Genomic DNA, 22,768 nt, shown 5'->3' with positions numbered 1-22,768 from the left:
GGGGGGGCGGAGGGGCTAGACCCCGCCCCGGCCCCGCGTGGTCCTCCCCCTCGCGGGGAGCCCGGATCCCGGGGCGCTTGGCCGGCCCCGCGTCCGGCTAGAAGCCGCCACCCGCTAGGGGCTCGGCTTTGGGCGGGGTCGGGCTACGGGGATCACTTAACAGGTGGCCCTCTGTCACCCGGCCGGTCTCCAGCCCGCGCGTCATGTGACAGCTGCCTGGTTCTGCAGTGAGGTCACCGCGGAATGTCTGCCTTCGCTGCCATGGCAACTGGCTGACGTCACAGATCGGGCGTGGAACTTTCCCCGGCTGGGCAGGCCAGATGAAGGAATCGAAATACTCCAAATGAGGGATCCGGAGAGCTGGGCTGAGGTTTCCTCGCTCCTTCTCCTGCCTTCCAGATAGGGTTTGATTTGCCAACGCCCTAAGCTTTATGGGCCAGGGTCTGCGTGTTGGAAACCCAGAACTAACTCCTTTCCCTCCTTTTACCCAGGAGGAAATGGTGGCCCAGAATGGTTGAGGGACTGTGAGGACAGGGTCAATGACTTGTTCATGTCTGTATTCCCTGTCCTGTACTAGAACCTGCTGCTTACCCTGCTGCGGGCTGCCACAAAAACGGGAGTCATCGCGAGGCTAAAAGGGGCGCATAAGGTCCCCGCCCAACCTTCTTGGGGGAGGGTCTCATCCACTGCATCCATTCATTCACCATATGGAGCACGCACTGTGTGTTGGGCACTTACGTGCGCATTCATAGTGATGGTGATGGTAACGGTAGATTTGCTGAATGTTGAATTCGTAATGGACAAGGAAGGTGAATAGGAGCTCACCTTCAGAGTTACTTGTAATCAACCCCTGTTTTGCAGCCATGGGCAGCGTCGTGAGCAGGGACAGCTAAAACGGTCCCAGAGCCTCAGCCAGAGGGCTCAGGGAATTGCAAAGTTCTGAGGCTAGTGTCCTGTCCAGACACCCGAGCAGCAAGTGGTCTTATAGCACCCTCAGGGGACCCTCCTCTCTTGGACAGTTTGGCACATTCAGGTGCCCCTACTTCCCGAGTGGAAGCTGAGGTTGTGAACGTCCGGTGGCTGCCAGCGTGGCCAGTTCTGAAGGCCACTGTAGAGAAACATCCCCTGCCCAATTAACGAATCTGGCTTTGACTCGGCGGGGCGGGGGCACTCATCAGAGAGCGCCTATTGCTTCCTGCCCATTGGGAGCCCCTGAACCAAATCAGGGCTCACGCAGCAGAGAGGAGCCTACAGGAGCCTCATCTTCTAGAACTCAGGATATGGTGCAGAGTGAGGGGGAGACAGAACAGGGCTGGCGTCAGGCCTCCTCCCGGCTTGGCCGCCAAGCCGTCTGTGGGAGCCCGCGGCACATCCTTCCGCCGTCCTGTGGGGCCGGAGCTTAAGCCCAGGCCTTGCTTCCTCGCGGCTGCTGTGACTGGCAGACGAGGTTGTGTCGGAGAAGGCATTTTGTAAAGTATACACTGCTGTCTGAATTGGGGTGTTGTTGGGAGATGAAATAAAGGAGCCCTTTGACTATTCAGATCAAATGTTTTATAACCCCCAGGGTTCTGTTGGCGCCACTCGGTCCCCAAGTGCTCACTCACCCAGGAGAGCTTCGGAGACGTGGCTAGCGCTCTGTGGCGGAAAGGGTGCCTCTGGGGGACTTGAGGGGCTGCTGTACTTTCTAATCCAGGGAAGGAGGCTGCCTCGGATGTGCTGATCTCATTCTTTTCCACTGATTCACTACGTAGTCGTTCAGCACTTACTACGTGCCGGGTGCGGTCACAGGTGCCGGGCGGGCAGAGCGGGTTACTCTGTCGAGGAGCCCACAGCTTGCCCCTCAGAACGGATAAGCGCCGTGAGGCGTTAGAAGAGCACGGACCACAGGGTCAGGCTCTGTCTGAGGACAGCTCATTTAACACAGCCTCCCCAGGGGGCATCATCCCCCTTTGCCAGGGAAAATGAGTCGCCAGGAGGTGAAGTGGCTTGCTCAAGGTCACCTGGCTGGTAAGTCTGAGGGTTGGATTCAGACCCAGGCAGTCTGGCTGTAGAGCCCATTTTGAGCCACGAGGCTGTCCCCCCGCCACAGGCTAGGGAGCATGATGCCAGATGGGATGGAGGGGAGATCGGGACATACTGCAGAGGGTGGTGAAAAATGAGATGGTGTGTGTCCATGGAGAAGCTCGAGAAGGGCATCCCAGAGAGAGGGAACAACACGGGCCTGAAACCGCCCCAGCTATTTGGGGAAGCTGCTAGTAATTAGATATCGCTGGAGGGAGGGAGGTGAGTCAAAGATGAGGGGAAGCTGGCAGGGGCCGAGCGTGGAAGGTTCCTCGTTGTGCCAGGAGACTTAGAATCTTCTCCATCTTCCTCCCCCTTGGGGCTGCCAGTTGGTCAGTGAATCATCCCCTGCTGCTGTCTCCTGTCCAGGTCTGTGGCTCAAGACATCCCCAAGCTGCAGAAACTAGGCATCACTCATGTGCTGAATGCTGCTGAGGGCAGGTCCTTCATGCACGTCAACACCAATGCCAACTTCTACAAGGACTCCGGCATCACCTACCTGGGCATCAAGGCCAACGACACGCAGGAGTTCAACCTCAGCGCCTACTTTGAAAGGGCTGCAGACTTCATTGACCAGGCCTTGGCTCAAAAGAACGGTAAGGCACCTGCGGTCCAGGAAACAAGGCAAGGCAGCTTTGACCGGACTTTTTTCTAGAAAACAGGCCCACAACCGGCTTCGTCTTGGAACCTGTCTGGAAGCCCCACGTTACACAAGATGTACAGTCCTTTCTCACAGTGGCAGCCTTGGGGTCCTTGTGTTTGAGTGGACGTTGGCTGAGAGGTCATTTCTAGCCACTCCCTGCCATGCCCCCAGTTCCAATAGCTTTAGCAATAACGATTTACCCATGATAAGAAGTGCTGAGGTGAAGGAGCTCTAGGGCTGGTGGATCAGTGGCAGCACCAGGACAAGGTGCTTCCCCCCCACCCCGCCTCTCTCCTTCCACCCTTCAGGCTCTCCCCTAGTGGTCCCAAGATGGCAGTGGCAGACCCAGTCACCACATCCCGGCAGGACAAAGTACAGCAAAAGACCCGGCAGCCATCTCTTCCTTATGTCTCTTCCTCTTTTTAAAGAGCAAGTAGAAGGGTCCACAGAAAAACCCCTCAGTGGGGTTCCCCTCACATCTCTCTGGCTGGAGTTGGCTTACACGAATGTCCAGCCGGGGGAATGGGGCAGCCATGACTGGCTTAGGCTGGTGCTCAGCAAGCTATGGCCCCCAGGCCACATCGTCCAGCCACTTTCTAAATGCTTCCTGCAGCTCCCAAATCTAAGACTGAAGGAGAGCTGCTGAGGCACTGGCAGTCAGGCAGGCCGCCCCCAGGGGAAACCCTAGAAGGCAGAGGGCAGACATCAGTGGAACAGGTCAGGCCACCTGACCTTTCTGCGTTTAGCTTGTTTCTCTCGGCAACTGCCTTTACCTTCAAGCTGCCTCCCCCGGCCTCTTCCTTCCCCACCCCCAGCCTTCTCAGGGGAGGTGAGCCCCGTGAAGGTGCGATCAGCCTTGTCCCCCTGCTTCTAGCCCGTCTCTGCTTCTTGTGCCCAGCAGCCTCCCCCTGGAAATGATTTCCAGTGAGCAGTGTGTTCTAGACCCTGGTTATCGCGTGTCTGGGGCTCAGGAGGGACATTTTATCACCGGGGGAGTCTGCAGACTTTACTCTCAGGCCCTGCATGGTCCTTCACGGTCTCATGTTTGTCACCCGCTCTGTTCTGGCTGTACTGAGTTCCTGTGTAGATGGGAGCGAGGGGCCCAGTTAAGGGGATGAATTTTGCTTCTTGTATATGGATTGGTCATCCACTCAGGGAACTTAGAGCTTTTTGACTTTGTTTCCCCTTTCCATACCACTAGGAACAGACCTTGACTCTTGTGACCTCCTGTCTTTGCAGGAGGCACCGTGGGCTGTCAATCTGGAAAGTTCTCTCTGCCTCTCCCTACCTTGTCTTCTGGCAAACTCCACTTTGTGCTTTAGCACTGGGCCGAGTGTTCTCTCTTCCATGAAGCCTGCCCTCAGGCTGGGTCCGCTGTGTCCCTGTGCATCTCCCCCACACGCGACGTAGCATTGGGCACATAGCAGACACGCTGCAAATAATTCCCGAGTGAATGACAAAAATGAATTCCGTGGGCTCTCATGCCAAGTGTAAAGGCTTCTAGGATTGGATTGACTGGCCGAGTGAGTCAACAGAGACGCACTGGCCTCCCACAGGTGCAGGGCTCGGGGGAGCCAGGCGTCTCTCACTTTGGAGAAGGGGGAAGAGCCAGGCGAGCTCAGAGGAGGAAGCAGTCGCTTCCTGTCAGGAAGTTGATCAAGGGAGGCTTTTATGGAGCAGGTGGCATCTGGGTGGGCCTTGCTGGAAGGATGGGAGTCGAACCTTCCCCTTCCCCATCGACTCTGTGACTGGGGCTGCTGAGAATGTTNCTTCCCCATCGACTCTGTGAGTCTGGGGCTGCTGAGAAATGTTCCAGGTGGTGAGGCAGTGGCTCTGCAGAGGGTCCCCTTGCCGGGGCCTGGGCGGGGAGAGCCCTACTCCACATCCTTTGGGTGTACTGGCTAGAGAGGGACCAGGCAGGAGAGTGGCAGACTCCCCCTTCCTGCTTGGGAGGCATGGGGACAATAGAGTCATGTTTTGGGGGTAGGGTGATGGGAACAGAAGAGATTCTGACTCTGGGCCAGCAGATTTCCTTCAAAATAATGGCAGGATAGAGGCACTAGTGGATAACCATTCACTCGGCTAGTCAGCAAACATTTATTGAGCACCAAGTGCATTCTAGAGGTGGTAGGGCATCCAAAAATCAATACCCCACAGTCCTTGCCCTTAAGGCACGCACCGTCTGGCGGAGGAGGGTAGACCTGTGCGTGGCCAGCAGTGATAGAGAGTCAGGCCACTGTCATAGAAGGTCCTGGGTGCCACCAGATGACTCCTGTCGCTGGCTAGGAGTTAGTGATCGAGTGCTTGCACATGCCAGCCACTCGCCTAAGGACTTTCTGTGACGTTTGCTTCAGTCCCCTAACCACAGTGTGCAGTGGGTACTGTTAACACAGATAAGGAACTCGAGGCATGGGGGGTTAGGTGGGTCATAGAGTTCATTAGCCGTGTACTGGCCCCCAAAACAGGACCAGGAGAATAAGTAGATACTATTTATTTTAAGGAATTGGCCCACACGATTGTAGGACCTGGCAGTTCTGAAATGTGTAGGGCAGACTGGCAGGCTGGAAACTCGGGCCGGGCTTTCTTTATTACAGCCTTGAGGCAGAATTTCTTCTCCAGCGAACCTCACCGTTTGCTCTGAAGATCTTTAACTGATTGGATGAGGCCATCCACATGATCAAGGGCAGTCTCCTTTCCTGAAGGTCAACTGATAGGTGGTGTTAATTACAGCTGCGAAGTACCTCGTAGACTAGTGTTTGACCAAGCAACGGGCATCGTAGACAGGGCAAGTTGACTCGCAACCATCACAACCGGCAAATTAAAATTTAAACCCACATTCCTATGACTTCAAAGGTTTTGGTTCTTTTTTTTTTTTTTAAGATTGATTTATTGGGGCGCCTGGGTGGCTCAATCGTTGAGCGTCCTACTCTTGGTTTTGGCTCAGGTCATAAGCTCAGGTTTGGGAGATCGAACCCTGCCTCTGGCTCTCCTGCCCCCCTCCTCCCAGCCCCTGTCCCTGGCTTGCAAACGCACACACGTGCTCGCTGTCTCTCTCTTTCTCAGAAAAAGATGTATTTATTTATTTGAGAGAGAGACAGACTGTGTGTGCACATGTGCCCCCCGCCCTGGGAGGGGTGGAGAGGGGAGGCTCAGTGCAGGGCTCAATCTCATGACCCTCAGACCATGACATGAACTGAAATCAAGAGTCAGATGCTCAACCAACTGAGCCACCCAGGAGCCCCAAAGATTTTGGTTCTAAATCCCTGTACTGACAAAGGAAATACTTGAACTGGGGTTTTAAGGGATGAGTAGGAGCTTACCAGGTGGCCAAGAGAGAGACTGTGTTCCAGGCAGAGGGAATGACATGTGCAGAGGCACAGGGGTGGAGAGGACCATGGGAAGGTATCAAGGCCGTGGGCACTTGGCCTTGTCAGCCACACCTTGGAGACTAGAAGCCCTGCAAAGGGTGACAGGTTGCACTGGAATTTTAGGATGCCCCTTCCGGCCGCTGGGTGGAGTGTGGATTGGTGGTGGTGAGGGTAGGGCGAGAGCTTGGTTTAGAAGTGTGGAGGTGGCAGAGATGAGGGTGCTGGGGACCTGAACTAACACTGTGGTGGGAGGGAGTGGTGGCAGAGAGAAGCCAAGACTTGTGGCTCCCGGGGACCCCCCCCCCCAGTGGAAATGCAATGTGCTGGGACTTGTGATGCTTTCTTTCACCAAATGCGGGGGATGCAACGGGGAGCGAAACAGACGGACACCCCTGCCTTGTGGAGCTTCCCCATTTCAGGTGAAGGTGACAGCAAACAAGTGAAAAAGATTTCTGGCCTGTGTGTTTGGGGAGGGGGACACTAAAGCAGGGAGGAAAAGGAGAAGGGCTGGGAGTTGGGGGGGTTGTGGCTTTAGAGAGGACGGGTGGGGGAGCAGACACCTGGGGAAAGAGGTTTGCAGGCTGAGAGGCCAGCTGGCGTGGAGGGACAGAGGGAGAGGAGGAGATGACGTCAGAAGGGGGGGCTGGATTGCGTAGGGCCTCATGGGCCGTGGGGGGGCCGTGAGAGCGTGTGTGTGTGTGCGTTTTCATTTTCTGTCCCTGTGTTTGTATTTGATGTGCACGTTCCTTTAATTGTTTTAAACCGCTTTGTTGAGGTCTAATTGACATTCAACACATCACAAGTATGGAAAGCCTGCAATTTGACATTTTGACCTGTGTGTACGCCCATGAAACCATCACCGCAAGCGCGGTAGTGAGCACGCCCGGCGCCCCGCACCCTGGCATTTCCTCAGGCGCCTCTGTGACCTGTCCCCTCCTCCCCCTCTGTCTTCCATCTCTCAGCAGCCTCTGCTCTGCTTTCTGTCACCAGACATGAGTGGACATTTTGTACACTTCTGTATAAATTCGCTTTCTGGGCCCAGCCCATCTCAGGGTGGCTGCTGTGCGTGCTGTCTGTGTGACTGCACGTGGCCGGAGCTCTTTCCCGTTTAATGCTGACCAGGCTTCCTTCGTGCCGACGTGTCCCGGTTTGTCGCTTCACCTGCTGGCAGACATTTGGGTCATCTCTGTGATTTCTTTTCTTTTCTTTTTTTTTTTTTTAAGATTTTATTGAATTATTTGCTGGGCGGGGAGAGGGAGAGAGAGAGCACGAGCAGGGGTAGGAGCAGAGGGAGACACAGAGACTCCCTGCTGAGCAGGGAGCCCGATGCGGGGCTCGATCCCAGGACCCCGGGATCAGGACCTGAGCTGAAGGCAGCCGCTTCACCGACTGAGCCACCCAGGCGCCCCTCCTTGTTACGTATCTGCCGTCGATGGGCCTTTGGGACCGTGAAGAACAGGGCCGCCCTCTGAACATTCTGGCGCGTGTCTTTTGTGGACACGTGTCACCGCCCCGCTGGGCCGTGGGGGTTGCATGGGTTCCGCTTGAGTACCTCCTGCCCCCCCAGTTGGCCAGAGTGACCGGCTAATGTACTCCCCCCGCCCCCCGCCGCCCCGCACAGCCGCAGACAGCAGTCCTGCTTCCCCACACCCTCACTGACGCTCTGTGTTTTCTGTCTTTTTCCGTGCAGGTGGGTGCACAATGGCGTCTTGTCGTACTTTCCGTTGGCGCCTCCTGGGAAGAGTTCTGACTCGCGTCAGGCTGTGTGTGGACGGCCCCAGTGCCGGCTCACGTGCCCCCGTTTCTTTTTCAGGCCAGGTGCTCGTCCACTGCCGGGAAGGTTACAGCCGCTCCCCCACCCTAGTTATCGCCTACCTCATGATGCGTCAGAAGATGGATGTCAAGTCTGCCCTGAGCATCGTGAGGCAGAACCGTGAGATCGGCCCCAACGATGGTTTCCTGGCCCAACTCTGCCAGCTCAATGACAAACTAGTCAAGGAGGGGAAGTTGAAACTCTAGGGCAGTCCCGCTGCCTCTTCTCTAGAGGCAGACAGGGGAGGCCCTGGTCGAGGGGTCCCAAGCCGCCATGTTTAGGAAACACAGTGTACCCTGCTCCCAGCATCACCAGGCACTTGCCCACAAGTCTGTCCCAACACAGCCCTGGGCCACTTTCCCCCTGGGGAGCATAAAGAAGCTTGCTAAGGAAGGCATTGTCGCTTCCTGGTGTGTCCTTGTGCCTGCAGTTTATGATGTCCTCTCCCCGAGGTGGGGGCGCAGAGGGGGACGGCCTGTGACATGCATGCTTCTCCTGGATGACCCGAGGCAGGAGGTCTGAGGGAGTGTAAGGCTCGAGATGCCCCCAGGGGCCCCTCCTGACCTCCCCCGCTCCTTTTTTTTTTTTTTTTTTTTTCTGGCCGGCAGTCATTCGTTCGGGGGGTGGAGATTCCTATGAAGAGACTGCCTTTTAAGTATTTCAGTAGGATTAAAGATACCCAAACAAAGAGGCCATCAGGTGGGCAGACATTCTCCCGGAGGACTCCTGTAAGTCCATAGTTTCTAAACTGCGACTCTTCTCTTCGGAGGGCTTGCATTCAGAATCCGCTGCTATGGAATGTTTCCCTTGGACTGCTCTCAGTCACTTGGATTGTTAGAAGAGCGATGCCTTGAACATGGTTTTATTTTATTTTATTATTTTATTTTATTATTTTATTTTATTATTTTTAGAAAACAGGGTGTTGAAGTCCCAGCCTATTTAAAAACCCCACCATTTGAAGAATTACAAAGGTTTTGTCCTGAATTATAGCCTTGGCGAGCTCAAGCCACTCCTGCTAGCTGCTTTTTGTCGGTTGCTCTTCCAAGGACAGAAGGAGGAAGTTGGCCAATTACAGGGTGGGTGTGTGGGTGTGGAGGGGGGTGTGTGTCTCAGAAACACAGCCAGAGGACAGAGGAGCAGGCTCTCGCCCTGCCCACTTCTAGGTAGTTCTTAGGGCCCTGTGGTGCCAAGAAAGATCCTGGAGCCCTGGGAGAAAAATGACTCAGGCCCAAATGAAGCACGGCGGAGCCTCCAAATGGAGACTTTCCTGGTGGTAGAGCAAACAAACCGGAACCACCTTTTTTTAGGACTAATTTAAGGATGTCGTCAGAATGCACTAGCGCTCACGCTCGCGAATGTGCTCACAGTCGTCAGAATATAGGAGTTTTGTTTTGAACACAGTCTTCTTAGGACTTCAGATGATTGTTGCCGTGGAAAGTGGTTCAGGTTCCCTAGCAGCAGAGACGTACTCCTCAGCCATAACCCCCAGCTCCTGGCTAGCAGAGGTCTAGAAAAGTTTGCGGAATTGAATGTTTTTGTTTTTTGTTTTTATTTTTATTATTTTTATTTTTTAAATTTTTTTGAGCCCCAGATGCATGCAGGGTGGTGTTCTGGCGGGTGTATCAAGCTCCCAGAAGCCTGTATTTGTGGTAGAATTCCTTGCAAAGATTTGCAAAAGGAGCCTTAGCAGCAGTGAAAAACCAAGGACTTTTGTCGAGTCTTTAAAATTCAGTTTTAAATGGAAATTCAGGCAGTCTTAACCTGTCGAGGTGGGGACTGTGCCTTTTTCAGAGTTGACCAGGGACGTCCGGCTAGACGAGGAGAAGCAGGGTGCCGCAGGGCCTCACTCCCAGGTGTCATGGCCTCTCCTGCCACAGGGCCAGCAGTGCGGGGCCTGGACGGTCCCTTTCCTCTGTGACCACAGCCACCCTGGACTAAGTAGAATCTGTCGTCTTTTCCAGATCCCGGACTGCCCACATAGACCCAGCTCAGTGAAATGGTCATCCTCTAACCCATGTACCTCACCTCACAGTTTCCAGAGAACTGTCCCCCTTAATCTAACTTGATCCTTCCAGTAACCCTCTCAAGTTGGTAGAGCTCATTCAGGTATTATGACCTTTTAAGGGACAGGAACTGGGGTTCGGGCTGATGGAGGGCATGGCACCCGGGATGTCCCGGCTCTACGGGAGAGCCGAGGCAAGACTTCAGGTGTGCTGCTCCCTGAAGCTGAATCCTTTGTCCCATACTACGCTCCTTGTCAAAAAGGAGCCCCCTGGGAATGTCCGGGTGCACTGCAAATGCCCTTGACCCGCGCCGTGTGCACAAGAGCCAGTTAGTTTTGTGGACTGAGTACAACCAGTCAAGGGGTGCCACGGCGGGGGGGGGGGGGATCTGGAAGAGGGTTGAAGGGAGTTGATACAAACCCATCCCCACTCCAGGAGAAGGAAGCAAAAAGCGTGGGTTCCCGATGTGGCTAGAATGTGTGGCTCTTCCTCCAGGAAGCATGTAGGATCCCTAAGTTGGAGCTTTCTGCTGTACTTTTGGAAGAGGCCCTGGGACTGGGGCTAGGGCTCCCCCTCCCACCCTTAGGCCATGGTCACCCCATAGGACAGCCACAGCTACTTAGGCTAATTAAGGACCTCTTGAAGGCCTTTTTGTGGGGGCATGAGGGAGAAAAGGCCACTGGGAGAATGACTGTCTTTACTTAGGGGCTACTTTTATGCTGATGACTGGGGATTTCTTGGTAGTCTTTAGCCCCAGAAACCCTATCTCTACTTCATGAGATTTAGCTCCTAATTTTTGGGTAAAGTAAAATTCTATTGTGTAAGAGCCAGCACGTACCCAGCTGCCAGTGGAAGCTGTTTCTGGACGGCTTTCTACCCCTGGGAAGTGATGGAATAGGAACTCAGGGTGCCTTTACCCTCCCCCCTGCCCTGATCCCTTTCTTTGACGAGCAGACCTCCACCTTGGTCAAATTAGAGCCCCAAGTGGTTTTCTTCTCAAATCTAAAAGCAGTACACTTCCCACAGGCTGGTCTGCTTCCCTGCCACTCTGAGTTATCTGGAGAGCAGGAACCACCATCTGTCAAACAAGGGGACTCAACTAGAAGACCGCTAAGGTCCCTTTGGCTCTGACACTTGGGTTCTCTTCAGAATCCCCACCTGGGAATTATAGGGTCTGTAATAATATGATGGCCAGCAGGTGGCGCGGTGTTCCACCCCTGGTGATGGATGGTTTGAAAGGGAACGTTGGTGCCTTTTGTGTCACAAGTTAATGTTAAGATGCTAATGTTTTAATAAGCACTGATCTTATAATAGGAAGATAGGCGCTTTCCTTGCAGGAAATTTTCTGTCATAAAACCGGTGTCAGGAACTACTGATGAGCCAACAGGTTTGGTCTTAACCAAGTCAAGACTGAATCCTGGTTGGAAGTACAGGCCCTCTCTGGGTGCGAGAGCAGAGCGGTTGGAAGCTTAATTTATCTCCTCTCAGCTTTCAGGGTAATTTGATTGTGAAAGTGTGAGTGTCCTGGACAGAAAAGGGGAAGGTATTAAATTGGTTTTAAAGGAAAGTAAGTTTAACGTCTGTTGTATCACAAGTCAGTGTTAAAACACTAACTGTAACCAAAATAAATGTCTTATGTTACACAGAGACAGTCTTTTTTGTCCTCCTCATCACCGCTGATTTTCTTTGTTGCTCTTATGTTTGCTTTTTTCTAACTGTCAAAAGTTAGCCTCATCTAAAAATTAGCTCTCCCGAACTCATTCTCAGTCCCATGATGATTATATTTATACAGCAGATGTCGATTAAACCTCTTGGTGGTACTAGAAATTTCCCGTGATAGGAATAATCTTTTTATTTATTTGATTTCTAAAAAAAATGCAGCTTTTTTGAGGGTTAATTGACTGGAATATTCTTGAATAGAAAGGCCCATCCCAAATAAGGGAGGTAGGTCTATGTTCCTAAGAAAGTAAGAGACTGGGGGTGACAGTCTCCAGGTGGCCTCACGTGAAGATGATTAGGTGGCATTTTAGGGTTTGAATGGTCCTGCAAATGGGCAGCCTCAAAACATAGCCCTGCCCCCCGATGCCTTAAACTCCGCCATCAGCATTTATCTCCCTTATGGTAAGCATGGACTTTTTTTCTCTGAATAAAAAACTCAAGAGAGTTGGGTGCCTTTTCTTCCTGACAGGAAAAAAACCTTTCTGGAGCACCTGGGGTGGCTCAAGTCAGTGAAGTGTCTGCCTTCGGCTCAGGTCATGATCTTGGGGTCCTGGGTTTGAACCCTTACACGGCTCCCTGCTCAGCGGGGACCCTGCTTCTCCCTCTGCCTGCTGCTCCCCCTGCTTGTGCTCTCTCTCTGTTTCTCTGACAAATAAAATCTTTAAAAAAAAAAGAAAAGAAAAAGAAAAATTCCACACATATGTAAGTACACATACGTGTATGTGTGTATATAGAGATCTCCATGGAAAATGTTCTGCACTTTGCTTTTGTGCTTAACGAACAGTTGTTTCTTAGAGCACCAGGCACTTTACTAGCTACCTAGCATCCTGTTGTGTATGGTGTGCCGTGATTTCTGTATACTCTAAATTTAAAGGTCCAGGCGGCTTCAATGAGCACAGAATGTTGAAATGAGACTTATGAATGACAGTTGCAGTTTATCTGCTTAATATCCTGTTAATTTCTGTCCTCGGTTGTGATGGCATAGTGTCAAGCACATCCCAATACTCAAAGCCAGGGAGGTTGGTTCTCTGCTTGCTTGTGTAATTTTATGGGGGGTTGCCTGGTTGGCTCAGAGGGAGTGTGCAACTCTTGATCTCTCGGTTGTGAGTTTGAGCCCCATGCTGGGGTGTAGAGACTTTAAAAAAAAAAAAAAGATAACTTTACGGGGATGGCATGCCCAAGCCTGATTTTTAGAAGAGTCTCTGAGCCATGGCCCTCTGAATTGATGACCCATTTATAAGAAGTTTAAATGCACAGAGATTGCGTTTTGGAAGTCTACACTAAAATGTAGACTATGTTTGTCTCCCTATTGTCCCACTTTAGCCAGAATCCCCCCAACCTCCCCATCTGACCATCCTCAATATCTAATTGGGTTCTTCACCCCCTACTGTCCGGCAAGTGAAGTCTGATCCCCCGGGCTGCCTTCAGCAGGGCTCAGGTTAGGTTGGTTTAGCCAGAATCCCCCCCTTCCTTCCCTGCTTCCTTTTAGTGATTTTCCATCCACTGACCCCACCCTGCTCCTGGGCTATAGATTCCCACTTTTCTATGTTGTGTTCAGAGCTGAACCCTGCCTCTCTCCACCACTGTAAGAGCCCCGAGCAGGGGTTCCTGTATCTATCCCCAGAGGACCCCCTTGAGCAAAGTCGTCTTTCCCACTTTTAACAAGTCTCACGAATCCTTTTGTCTTTAGGGGTTTGCAGACAGGCGTCCTCCAGGCACAGGGTGGTGCTTTGGAGGGCAGTTGGGGATGAGCTGGGGCCGCCTCGAAGGGCCTGGTTACCAGCAGGGACATGGAAACTCCATCCAGCTAGGGCTGGGGAACCATTAGCCCATTCTGAGAGGGGCTGGGGGGGGTGCAAGTGACAGTGCTCCTTGCGACTCCCCTCCTCTTCGTCCCTTAGCAGCTGCTGAATGAGCAAGTGGGAGAGTTCCATTTTCCACCTGTGCTAAGACCCTAACGCCCTCCAGGGAACAGGCTGTCAACTGTGAATAAAGGCAGGCTGATTTGGGGCGCCTGGGTGGCTCAGTCGGTTAGGCATCTGCCTTCTGCTCAGGTGCTCAGGTGATGATCCCAGGGGGTCCGGAGATCGAGCCCCACATCAGGCTCTCTGCTCCGCGGGGAGCCTGCTTCTCCCTCTCTCTCTGCCCCCACCTTGTTCACTGGCTCACGCATGCGCACACGCTCTCTCTGTCAAATAAATAAAATCTTAAAAAAGGGTGATTTGGATGTTCCTTATTGCAGACAACTGCCTATAAACAGATCGCTCTCCAAATCCAGATACTGCATTTTACTCCGACCTATGGGAGCAAAGTCTGTAAACATGCAGCCCATAAGGAGAACCCTCCGTTCCCATGAATTACAGACAGGTGGGCTTGAGAAGCAAGTAGAGTTAGATGCCTTTGGAGGCTTCTTTCAGATCAAAGATTCTGTAATCCCGAGGATTCAAAGGAGCATAACTTCCTTTCCAAACTTGGCCTGTCCTTCAAAGTGTCCTCCAAATGCCACGTCTTCCTGTGCGGACCCCAGATCCACACCAGGCAGAAGAGACTGTTCTCCCCTCTGAAGACTCATAATACTCTGTCCCTTAAAATAAAAAAATGCCTCTGAACCTTTCCTCAGTGACACTAACCACTTTCTTTGCTGAAGAACTGTTTTCTTCCCCGGTACAGGAGCTCCGGGAGGGGGAGCGCGGATCAGTTCACAGCTCCTGGCAGGGGGGTCTTACTTCATTAAATGTTCGGCAAGTGGACATACGAACAGGCAGCTTAGTAGAAATGAGAAGCAGCAAATTATCACGTAGGAAAAAAAGCCTTGCTGGAAATTTAGGTACAACTGTCAAATTATTAAATGCAATTTAAAGATTTCTAGCCCAAACCCAGGGTTGGCAACCTCGTGGAGGGGCGTACTGTGACTGTACCCTCCAAAATTCGTATCTTGAATCCTAACTCCTAACTTCGTCAGAATGTGACCTTATTTGGACATAGGGTTGTAGCGATGTAATTAGAGAAGATGAGGTCATTAGGATGGGCCCTAATTGAAAATGACTGATTGTCCTTATAACAAAGGGGAAATGAGGGCAAAGACAAACACACAGGGAGAATGCCATGTGAATGAAGATGACGGCAGAGATGGGGGGGAAGCTTCTATAAGTCAAGGAATGCCGAAGATTGGGCAGAGGCATGAAACGGACTCCCCTCAGAAGCCCTCACAAGAAACCAGCCCTGCCAACACTCTGCTCTCACAGTTCCACTCTCCAGAACTATGAGACGAAGCGTTTCTGTCGTTCCAGCCACCCAGTTTGGGGAGCTTGGTTTCGGCAGCTCTAGGCGACTCATGCACACGTCTGACGATCACTTCAGTTTCAAATAAAACAATGAAATGAAATAAAACCCTTCGCCGTCCTGAGGACGCTGGCTCTTCCTTCTGTTTCCAGCAGGTGGCAGCAGCGCTTTGAGGATGGGCCCCACGGGCTCCCGTGCGGGCAGATGGGTTTGTAGCTCCCACCAGCAGGTGGGGCTTCAGCGCCGGGATCCCGCCAGCTCAAGGATTCCGGGCCTCGGAACTGCCCTCTCCCAAATCCAGGGCAAGAAGGCAGTTGTCCGGCCACGATCGGGTTAATGGTCCACATTCCAGAGCAAGGGAAAAGGAGGCTGGAGGGTCAGAGACAGGGGGAGGGGGCGCAGAGGGCCAGCTTCTCACAACACCCATGGGCTCTGTTGGGAGAGATAGATCACCTCCAACAATGGCCACAGCTGTTTTCGTCTGCCCCGAAGGAAGCTGACTTAGGAAGCAGGTATCAGAGAGGGCCCTTCCTGCAGGGGCTTCTGTCTGGCTTGTAAAACTGTCAGAGCAGCTGCATTCATGTGTGGAGTGATGGATGGTGGAAAGGAGGGACAGACGGCTGCAGATGGACGCAACGGTTTACAAGTCAAGGCAGGTGGCAAAGGCCTCCTAGAGGCTCTGCAGGTGGGGCGTGCTGATTCGTTGCCCAGTGAGAATACCAGGGGGACCTGGGCCACAGCCCTCTTCCCAGCCTCCTTCAGGGCCAGGAGCTGGGAGTACCACCTCCTTCCCTTGCAGTGAAAGCTTCCGCCGGTTCTCCTTTCTTTTCCTGCACCTCAGGTGTGAACCTTCCTCCCTGGTGCCTCTAACCCTCCCAGGCTCCTCATTCTGCTCCAGGGCTAAGGTAGCAATCCCTTTTGGCTTCTTTGTGGCTAGCTGGACCTGGGATGGCTTCATGGAATGTACCCCGTAGCATGCCCAATAAGGTTTTCCATCCAGGACTCAGAGCTCTTTTTGTATTGGTTTGGGAGAAAAAACAAAAACAAAAACCCAGCAACAACAAACAAACTCCCCCCCCCCTAAAAAAAAAGGAGAAGAAGAGGATGTCAGCACTAAAAATGCTGGCCTTGGCTTTTGCTAAGAAAAGGGATTTTGTGCTCTCCATTCCTACCACAGCCTGGCCAGGGAAATAGGTGCCTTTGGCACATGGGTCTGCAAGCGGCAGTGAGCGTCTTGGCCAAGGAGTGCCTGTCACCATGCGCAGAAGCCCCAAGATTTCCTCCTGGGACTCCATCACCAGTGCCCATTGATTCGCTCGTCCTGGCCTGGTACCCAGAATCCCCGCCTCCGCGCGCAAGCAGACGCCCTCCCCGTGGCCTTCCAGTTCTCCCTCTTGCCTTCCAGAGGGTGCCAACAAGGGGCTTTCTTGGTCGGGATAATCGATGCTTAGCCTCATGGAATTGGGACCAATGAGATCTCTTAAAGAGCATCCTTCTGCCTCTGTCTGTGGGGGCCAAAGATAGAGCCCTTGGGCCATTTGTGGGTGGGGTAACAAATGAACTTGGCCTCAGAAAGGGACTCAGCTGGGCTCAGCCCTGTGGAGGGCTCAGAGCCGTCCTTTTCTTTGTGAAGCTGGTCCACAATTTGTTTTTGAGAAAGCCCAAGGGGCCAAAGAGGCGAAGATTAAGAGCTGGAGCTCATTTCGATATCTGAAAACCACAGCCGGCTGCCCGTGGGAAGTGCGGGAGGGCAGGCTTGCCTCACACGCCCCCTCTCTCTAGGTCACCTGGGAGCAGCAATTTGGGAGTTGGCTGTGCCTGAGAAGTCTTCGGGGAGGGCTTGCTGTGAGCACACCCCATTCCCTCCCCCTGGGCTGAGGGAGACGTGGGCCCAGCCCTGCCCCAGCCTGTCCTCATTGGTTAACACCAGGCAGAGGGGGCTTTAAAAAGGCAAACGTGTCCCAGGCTGGGGAGCGGAGCCTGTGCTACTGGAGGCTGGGTGCCCTCCTCTGGCTGGCACCATGCAGCTCTCTCTCGCTCTGTGTCTCGTCTGCCTGCTGGTGCACACGGCCTTCCGTGTGGTGGAGGGCCAGGGGTGGCAGGCCTTCAAGAACGATGCCACAGAAGTCATCCCGGAGCTGGGCGAGTACCCCGAGCCTCGGCCAGAGCTGGAGAACAAGACCATGAACCGGGCGGAGAACGGAGGGAGGCCCCCTCACCATCCCTTTGAGACCAAAGGTATGGGGGCCTGGGAGGCACGAGGGGCCTGGGAGGGTTCTCTCTGGGAGGTTTTAAAGACTGGGTAGACGCTAACGGAGGGACAGCCTTGCCTGGTGGTGGGGGGAGGGTGGCAAGCCAGAAGAGCCTTGGCGTTCTGGGGGGGGGGGATGAGGCTGGCCGGGGGGACGCTGGCAGCAGGAGCCTGGGGTGGGAAAGAGGCTGAGGTGGTGAGAATCCAACTCTGAGACAGTTTCCAAGAATCCCCGCCTGAGAATACAGGAGACAGGTGTGGCAGCTGGCACCCTGGACAGGGGACCAGGCAAGGGAGCCTCCTATCTGTGGGCACCTGCTGGAGGTGGACGCTGTCCCCAGGGGGTACCTGAACCCATACCCTGGAGACCCACCGCAGGGGAGCCCCAGAGGTGCATTCCCAGTTGGAAAGTGAGGAAATCCCCAGACACTGAGTAACTTGGTAGGGAGTAGAAGAGCTGCGACTTGGCCCCAGTCTGATGGGGGAGTGTGTGGGGGGCGCAAATCCCCAGAAAGCTGGGGGGAGAGGACACTCCCGCTGCCCCGAGTCTGCCCCATGAGCTGGCCCTTGAAGGAACGGAAATGGTAGGCAGGGTTTTAGCCTCTGACCTGGCTCGCAGACTGGGTCCAGGCCCTGGAGGGGAGGTAACGTCCTCTGTGCAGGGAGTGGATGCAGGTGGCCCCATCTGGCCCCAGGTCCCCACCCCAGACCCAGCCTTGCCTCATTACTAGGGAGGGAGCCTGACCCTCATGACAAGGCAAGGGCCCTCGTGGAGGGCACAGCTGGGCCCCCAGTCAGGTCTGCGCAGAAAAGCCTAGGGGGCGGTGTGCACAGCTGGCCACGCAGCTGGCAAGACCGGCTGGGGGCGGGGCTGGAATGACACTTCAGAGGGAGGGCCTCTGCTGCCCTCCAGTCATTGTCCGGGTGGGAGAGGAGTCCACAGCCCAGGCCCCATCGTCCCGTCCTTCCCTGCCCCACAACCAGCTGGGAATGTGGGGCTCTGCAAATGGGGCAACCCCGCAGGAGGCCGGGGGCCTCAAGTCTTCAAAAAGGGAGGGCAGGAGCTCACCACCCCACCACTCCGGCCCAGGCAAGGTCGATTAAGCTCAAGGGACTGCTTCCTGGGCTCTACGGGACCCAAGTACAAACCATCCACCTCCCTGGGCTCCCATGAGAGGCCACAGACCCCCAGTAAGGGAACTGTGAGCCGAAAACGAAGTCACCCTCTGTACAGGAAGTGCCTGACCTGGGCACTATTCTTGGAAAGCCCAAAAAGCTTCCTTCCCTGGGCAAACAGGCCGCCCCCACACACTACCCCTGCAGCCAAGTCAGCCCAGAAACCAGAAGGTCAGCCACTGGAGGAAGGCAAACCCACCTCTCCCCTGCTCTGCTCATTCTCCGGGGCCTGGGGAGTCGAGGCCTGGCCTTCTCTGCCCTCTCTCTGCTTTTGGTCCCAGGACTATTTTTCATCCCTTTGTGTCACGTGGGAACTGTCCCCATGAGACCCTTGGGTGACGGACAGGTGCTCACATGAGGACCAGCTGTTTAAAAAGCTCCCGCCTGTCTAAGCCCACAGTAGGAGAGTTGATCAAGGTGTCTTCAGGGGACCAAGCCAGGCCTCAGAGCCCAATCCCCACCCCCCAAGCCGGGAGCAAGCCTGTGTCACCATCCAGGATCCATTAAAATGGCCCAAAACGAGAGAGATGCCCAGCAGCGTGCCTGGCACATAGCAGGTGTTTAGTAAGCGTTTGCAGCAGCTGAACCCGTAGGTTTTCAGACAGAGCTCCATCCCCTCTGGTAGGGCAGTAACTGTGGCAGAAGCAGCCCTTTGCCCCCACCCCCAGCCCAGCCTCCCACGTGGGTGCTCAGGCACAGAGCTTCCACAGTTACGGGAACCCAGAGGTACTGGGGCTCTGGGAAAGCAGAGTGAGGACGCCCAGCTCTACGTTCTGGGCAAGTGCTTTTCCCTCTCTAGGCCTCCTGGTCCTCAGTGATGATGAGGGGGTTGGACAAGCAGCCTTTGGCTCTTTTCAAGTCTAATGACTTCTCCTCCCCACCTCCCCTTCCATCTCTCTCCTCTGCAGCAGCTGCTCTGATTTATTACCTTCAATTAACCCCTACTCCTTTCTCCATCCCCTCACCACCCCTCCCGAGTGCCTGGAAAAAGAATTTAGGAGAATCCAAGGCCATGAAAAGGGTGTGGCTAGTATCAACTCTGCCTAGACCAGGCATTCAGTGACACAGATGTGACTTATATCGGGAGAAAAAGGCCCCCTTGGAGAAGAAGAAAAACACATAACAACAGCCAATACTTTCAGCTCTTACTATGTGTTCGCGGTGTCCCCTGCCTTATATATGCAATGGATTCACTCACTAACTCCTTAGGACAACCCATTTTACAGACAGGAAGCACAGAGGTTAAATGACTTGCCCAACATCACACAGCATTGGAGCTGGTCTTTGAACCGCAACAGACACTTGGCTCCAAAGTTTTCGGGGGAAAGGGTGGGCCAGAGGTCTTTCCACCAGCCCCAGAATAGAGACCCAGGGGCAAACGCATCTGGAAGGCAGCAGGTTTGGAAAAGCCCTGGGGCGGGGGGGGGGGTGGCCCGCAGGGAGTCGAGCTGGTCTCACGCGCCCTCTCTCCGCAGACGTGTCCGAGTACAGCTGCCGCGAGCTGCACTTCACCCGCTACGTGACGGACGGGCCCTGCCGCAGCGCCAAGCCGGTCACCGAGCTGGTGTGCTCCGGCCAGTGCGGCCCGGCGCGCCTGCTGCCCAACGCCATCGGCCGCGGCAAGTGGTGGCGCCCGAGCGGGCCCGACTTCCGCTGCATACCCGACCGCTACCGCGCGCAGCGGGTGCAGCTGCTGTGCCCCGGGGGCGCGGCGCCGCGCGCGCGCAAGGTGCGCCTGGTGGCCTCGTGCAAGTGCAAGCGCCTCACCCGCTTCCACAACCAGTCCGAGCTCAAGGACTTCGGGCCCGAGGCCGCGCGGCCGCAGAAGGGCCGAAAGCCGCGGCCCCGCGCCGGGGGCGCCAAAGCCAACCAGGCCGAGCTGGAGAACGCCTATTAGAGGCCGCCCGCCGCGCCGCGCTCCCCGACCAGCGCCCCGGCCCGGTTTCTGGCATCTGCGCGCGGTCTGATTGTTTGTATTTCATTGTAAATGTCTGCAACCCGGAGCAGGGGGCTGAGACCTTTCGGGCTTCAGCAGGAGGTAGCCAGGCCCTGCGATCCCGGGGTGCCAGCCGAGCCCAGCCCCCCCACACTCCCCCGCGTCCGAGGGGGTCCCGCAGGGCAGGGGAGGGTGCTGAGAGTCACACACACTGAGCCACGCAGCCCCGCCCACCGGGGCCGCCCACCTTTGCTGGTCCCACTTCAGAAGAGGCAGAAAAGCCAGCATTTCACCGCCCAGGGGTTGTAAGGGAGCGGTGGGGAATGGAAGAGGCCCGGGACTGGTTAAGAAAGTTCGATAAGATTCCTCCTCCACTCCTCTGCCCCTCATAGAGCCTTTAGTGCCTTGTTGTGCCAAGAACACAGGACTGGGGTCCGTAGATAGGGTTCCCAGCCCGGACTCTGCCACTAACTTGCTGGATGACCTGGGACCACACTCTCCTCTTTCTGTCCAGAGTCTGTCCTCAATTTCCTCTTTGGAAAATGAAGGTAGGGGCTGGGATTTGTATCTCCAGGAATCGACTGTCACATGATTCACAGGCCTTGGGTGCCTTTTGAACCGGCAAAGGAGAGAGAGAGAGAGAGAGAGAGAGGTTGGATTGGATTACCGCCATGGTCATGTCCAGAATTCAGAGTTGTAATCCTCCGATCTGACAGCCAAGGGAAAAAAACAAGTGTGGTGGGGGGAGCTTTCTTGATGGCCAACAAACTCCTGGAATAAGCTGAGTTCTTTCCAGCCTGGCCCCCAGATGTCTGCCGACCTCGACCCCTCCACCTCAGCCGAGGCAGAAACAATACCACCGACCGATCGGGGGTAGAGAAGGAGCCAGTCCCAAGGCTGGGGGGTGGGGGCGGGGAGGACAGGGGTCGGGCAGGGGAGAGGACAGCTATCACCCCCATTCCCAAAGATCAGCACCCCCCCATGGCTGTATTTTAAAGTCACCCTCTGCAGAGAAGCTCAAGGTCCCAGGACTCTGGGCTCGCAGCCCCAAGACAGCAGCCAGCACCCATTCAAAGACCAGCAGGTCCCTTTGGAGGCCCCCCGGCCCAGCACTCACAGACACGGTTCTGTCTAGAAAGCAGCTTCTTGCTGCTGCTACCTGTGATTGCACATCTTCCATTCAAATACTACCACTTGGGGGAAGATGACAAGTGCTGTACATATGCCGAGAAAAGCGCAGAGCCAGTTAGCTGCCTCCGAAAAGCTTTCCGAAAGTCATTTCCAGACACCTCTTACTTTCTGTGTAGTTTTTAATTGTTAAAAAAAAAAGAAAGAAACTTTTTTTTTTTTTAAACAGAAGCACATGCCACGTGAAAGCCTGCCGGGCTGGTCATGTTTGCCATCATTTCATGTGGGATTTGTCCACAAGAATGAAAGTCGTGGGTCTTAAAAAGAGTTAAGTTACATATTTATTTTCTCACTTAAGTTATTTATGCAAAAGTTTTTCTTGTAGAGAAATGACAACATTAATATTGCTTTATGAAATACCAGTCTGTTCTTTCCGAATCCAGAGGCATTGTTAATAAAGACAATGGATCATTTCCGAGAGGATGTGGTCTCATTTTGTCAACCACACACGGTCATTTCTGTCAAGGTTAACATCCTTCTCTTGGCCACTAGGACTTCAGCCTTGGAGGCACCTTTGACTGGGCCGCGGTGGCCCTTGTGGCAATTATGTCCTCTCTTTGAAAAGTCATGTCTGTCCCTTCCTTTCCAAACCTAGACCTCATTCCTTCACCGTGGCCATTGTCATAACTTCAGCCTGGTCTCCCTCAAGCAGCCTGCCCTCCACACCGTGTTCCAGAAACACCGTTCTCATCGCACCACACCCTGGCTCACAATCCTTCCATAGCTCCTCTGTGCCCAGGATTGGGCTCCAGCTTCTCAGCCTGACATGCGAGGCCTTCCCCTGCTTGATTCCCATCCCCTACCCCACTCTACCAAACTTTCTTCCTGACTCCCAAGGGGCTATGTTCTACTGCTACACGCGTCCCTGCCTTAGTTTACCCCCACTCCTACAGACCACCCCCAACGACTCCTGCTCTTACTTTAGAGTTCGTGTTCCTTGTCACCTCTGAGCCTGAACCTTCCTGAGATGTTGCCATCCCTGCTGAGCTCTCCTCAGATGCCCCAGGCCCTTTGTCTGTGCCACGACCTCGGTTTCTGATTCTGTGTCTTCCATTCGATATTGGTTCATGGATCATGTGTCTCACCTGGCCACGCCCTGCTTAGGGCTGAGACCGACACAAGCCATGTAGAACTCAGTTCCAGCTCCCAGGGGGCTCTGTCAAGCGTTTTTCCAAACGAGACCTGTATGCCTCCCTGGTGAAAATGTAAGATCACAAGCAGGGACAATGTCTTGTCCGTCTCTCAGTCTTGTCTCATCAAGGTGTCTCACGGCGCTGGACACTGGCTGACCCGCAAGAAATACTCTTCAGTCGCCACAGGGAGAGATG

At 54.3% G+C, this 22,768-nt stretch overlaps 2 protein-coding genes across 2 annotated transcripts; both read left to right on the top strand.

Annotated features, from left to right (window-relative positions):
- The first annotated feature begins 81 nt into the window (after positions 1-81).
- DUSP3 (dual specificity phosphatase 3) lies at positions 82-8,455 on the top strand. Its single transcript, XM_011225631.3, has 2 exons — positions 82-2,657; positions 7,886-8,455. Exons 1-2 carry the CDS (start codon positions 2,510-2,512, stop codon positions 8,089-8,091), a joined length of 354 nt encoding a protein of 117 aa, XP_011223933.3. The 5' UTR covers positions 82-2,509; the 3' UTR covers positions 8,092-8,455.
- An 8,455-nt stretch (positions 8,456-16,910) lies between these two features.
- SOST (sclerostin) lies at positions 16,911-20,213 on the top strand. The gene is made up of 2 exons (XM_019800199.2): positions 16,911-17,127; positions 19,792-20,213. The coding sequence occupies exons 1-2, from the start codon at positions 16,911-16,913 to the stop codon at positions 20,211-20,213; spliced, it is 639 nt and encodes a 212-aa protein (XP_019655758.2).
- The last annotated feature ends 2,555 nt before the right edge of the window (positions 20,214-22,768 follow it).

Source organism: Ailuropoda melanoleuca, chromosome 13 (genome assembly GCF_002007445.2).
Source record: "Ailuropoda melanoleuca isolate Jingjing chromosome 13, ASM200744v2, whole genome shotgun sequence".
Taxonomy (NCBI): Eukaryota; Metazoa; Chordata; class Mammalia; order Carnivora; family Ursidae; genus Ailuropoda; species Ailuropoda melanoleuca.
The sequence above is the reverse complement of the archived record's forward strand: the minus strand, read 5'-3'. Positions and strand labels throughout refer to the sequence as shown.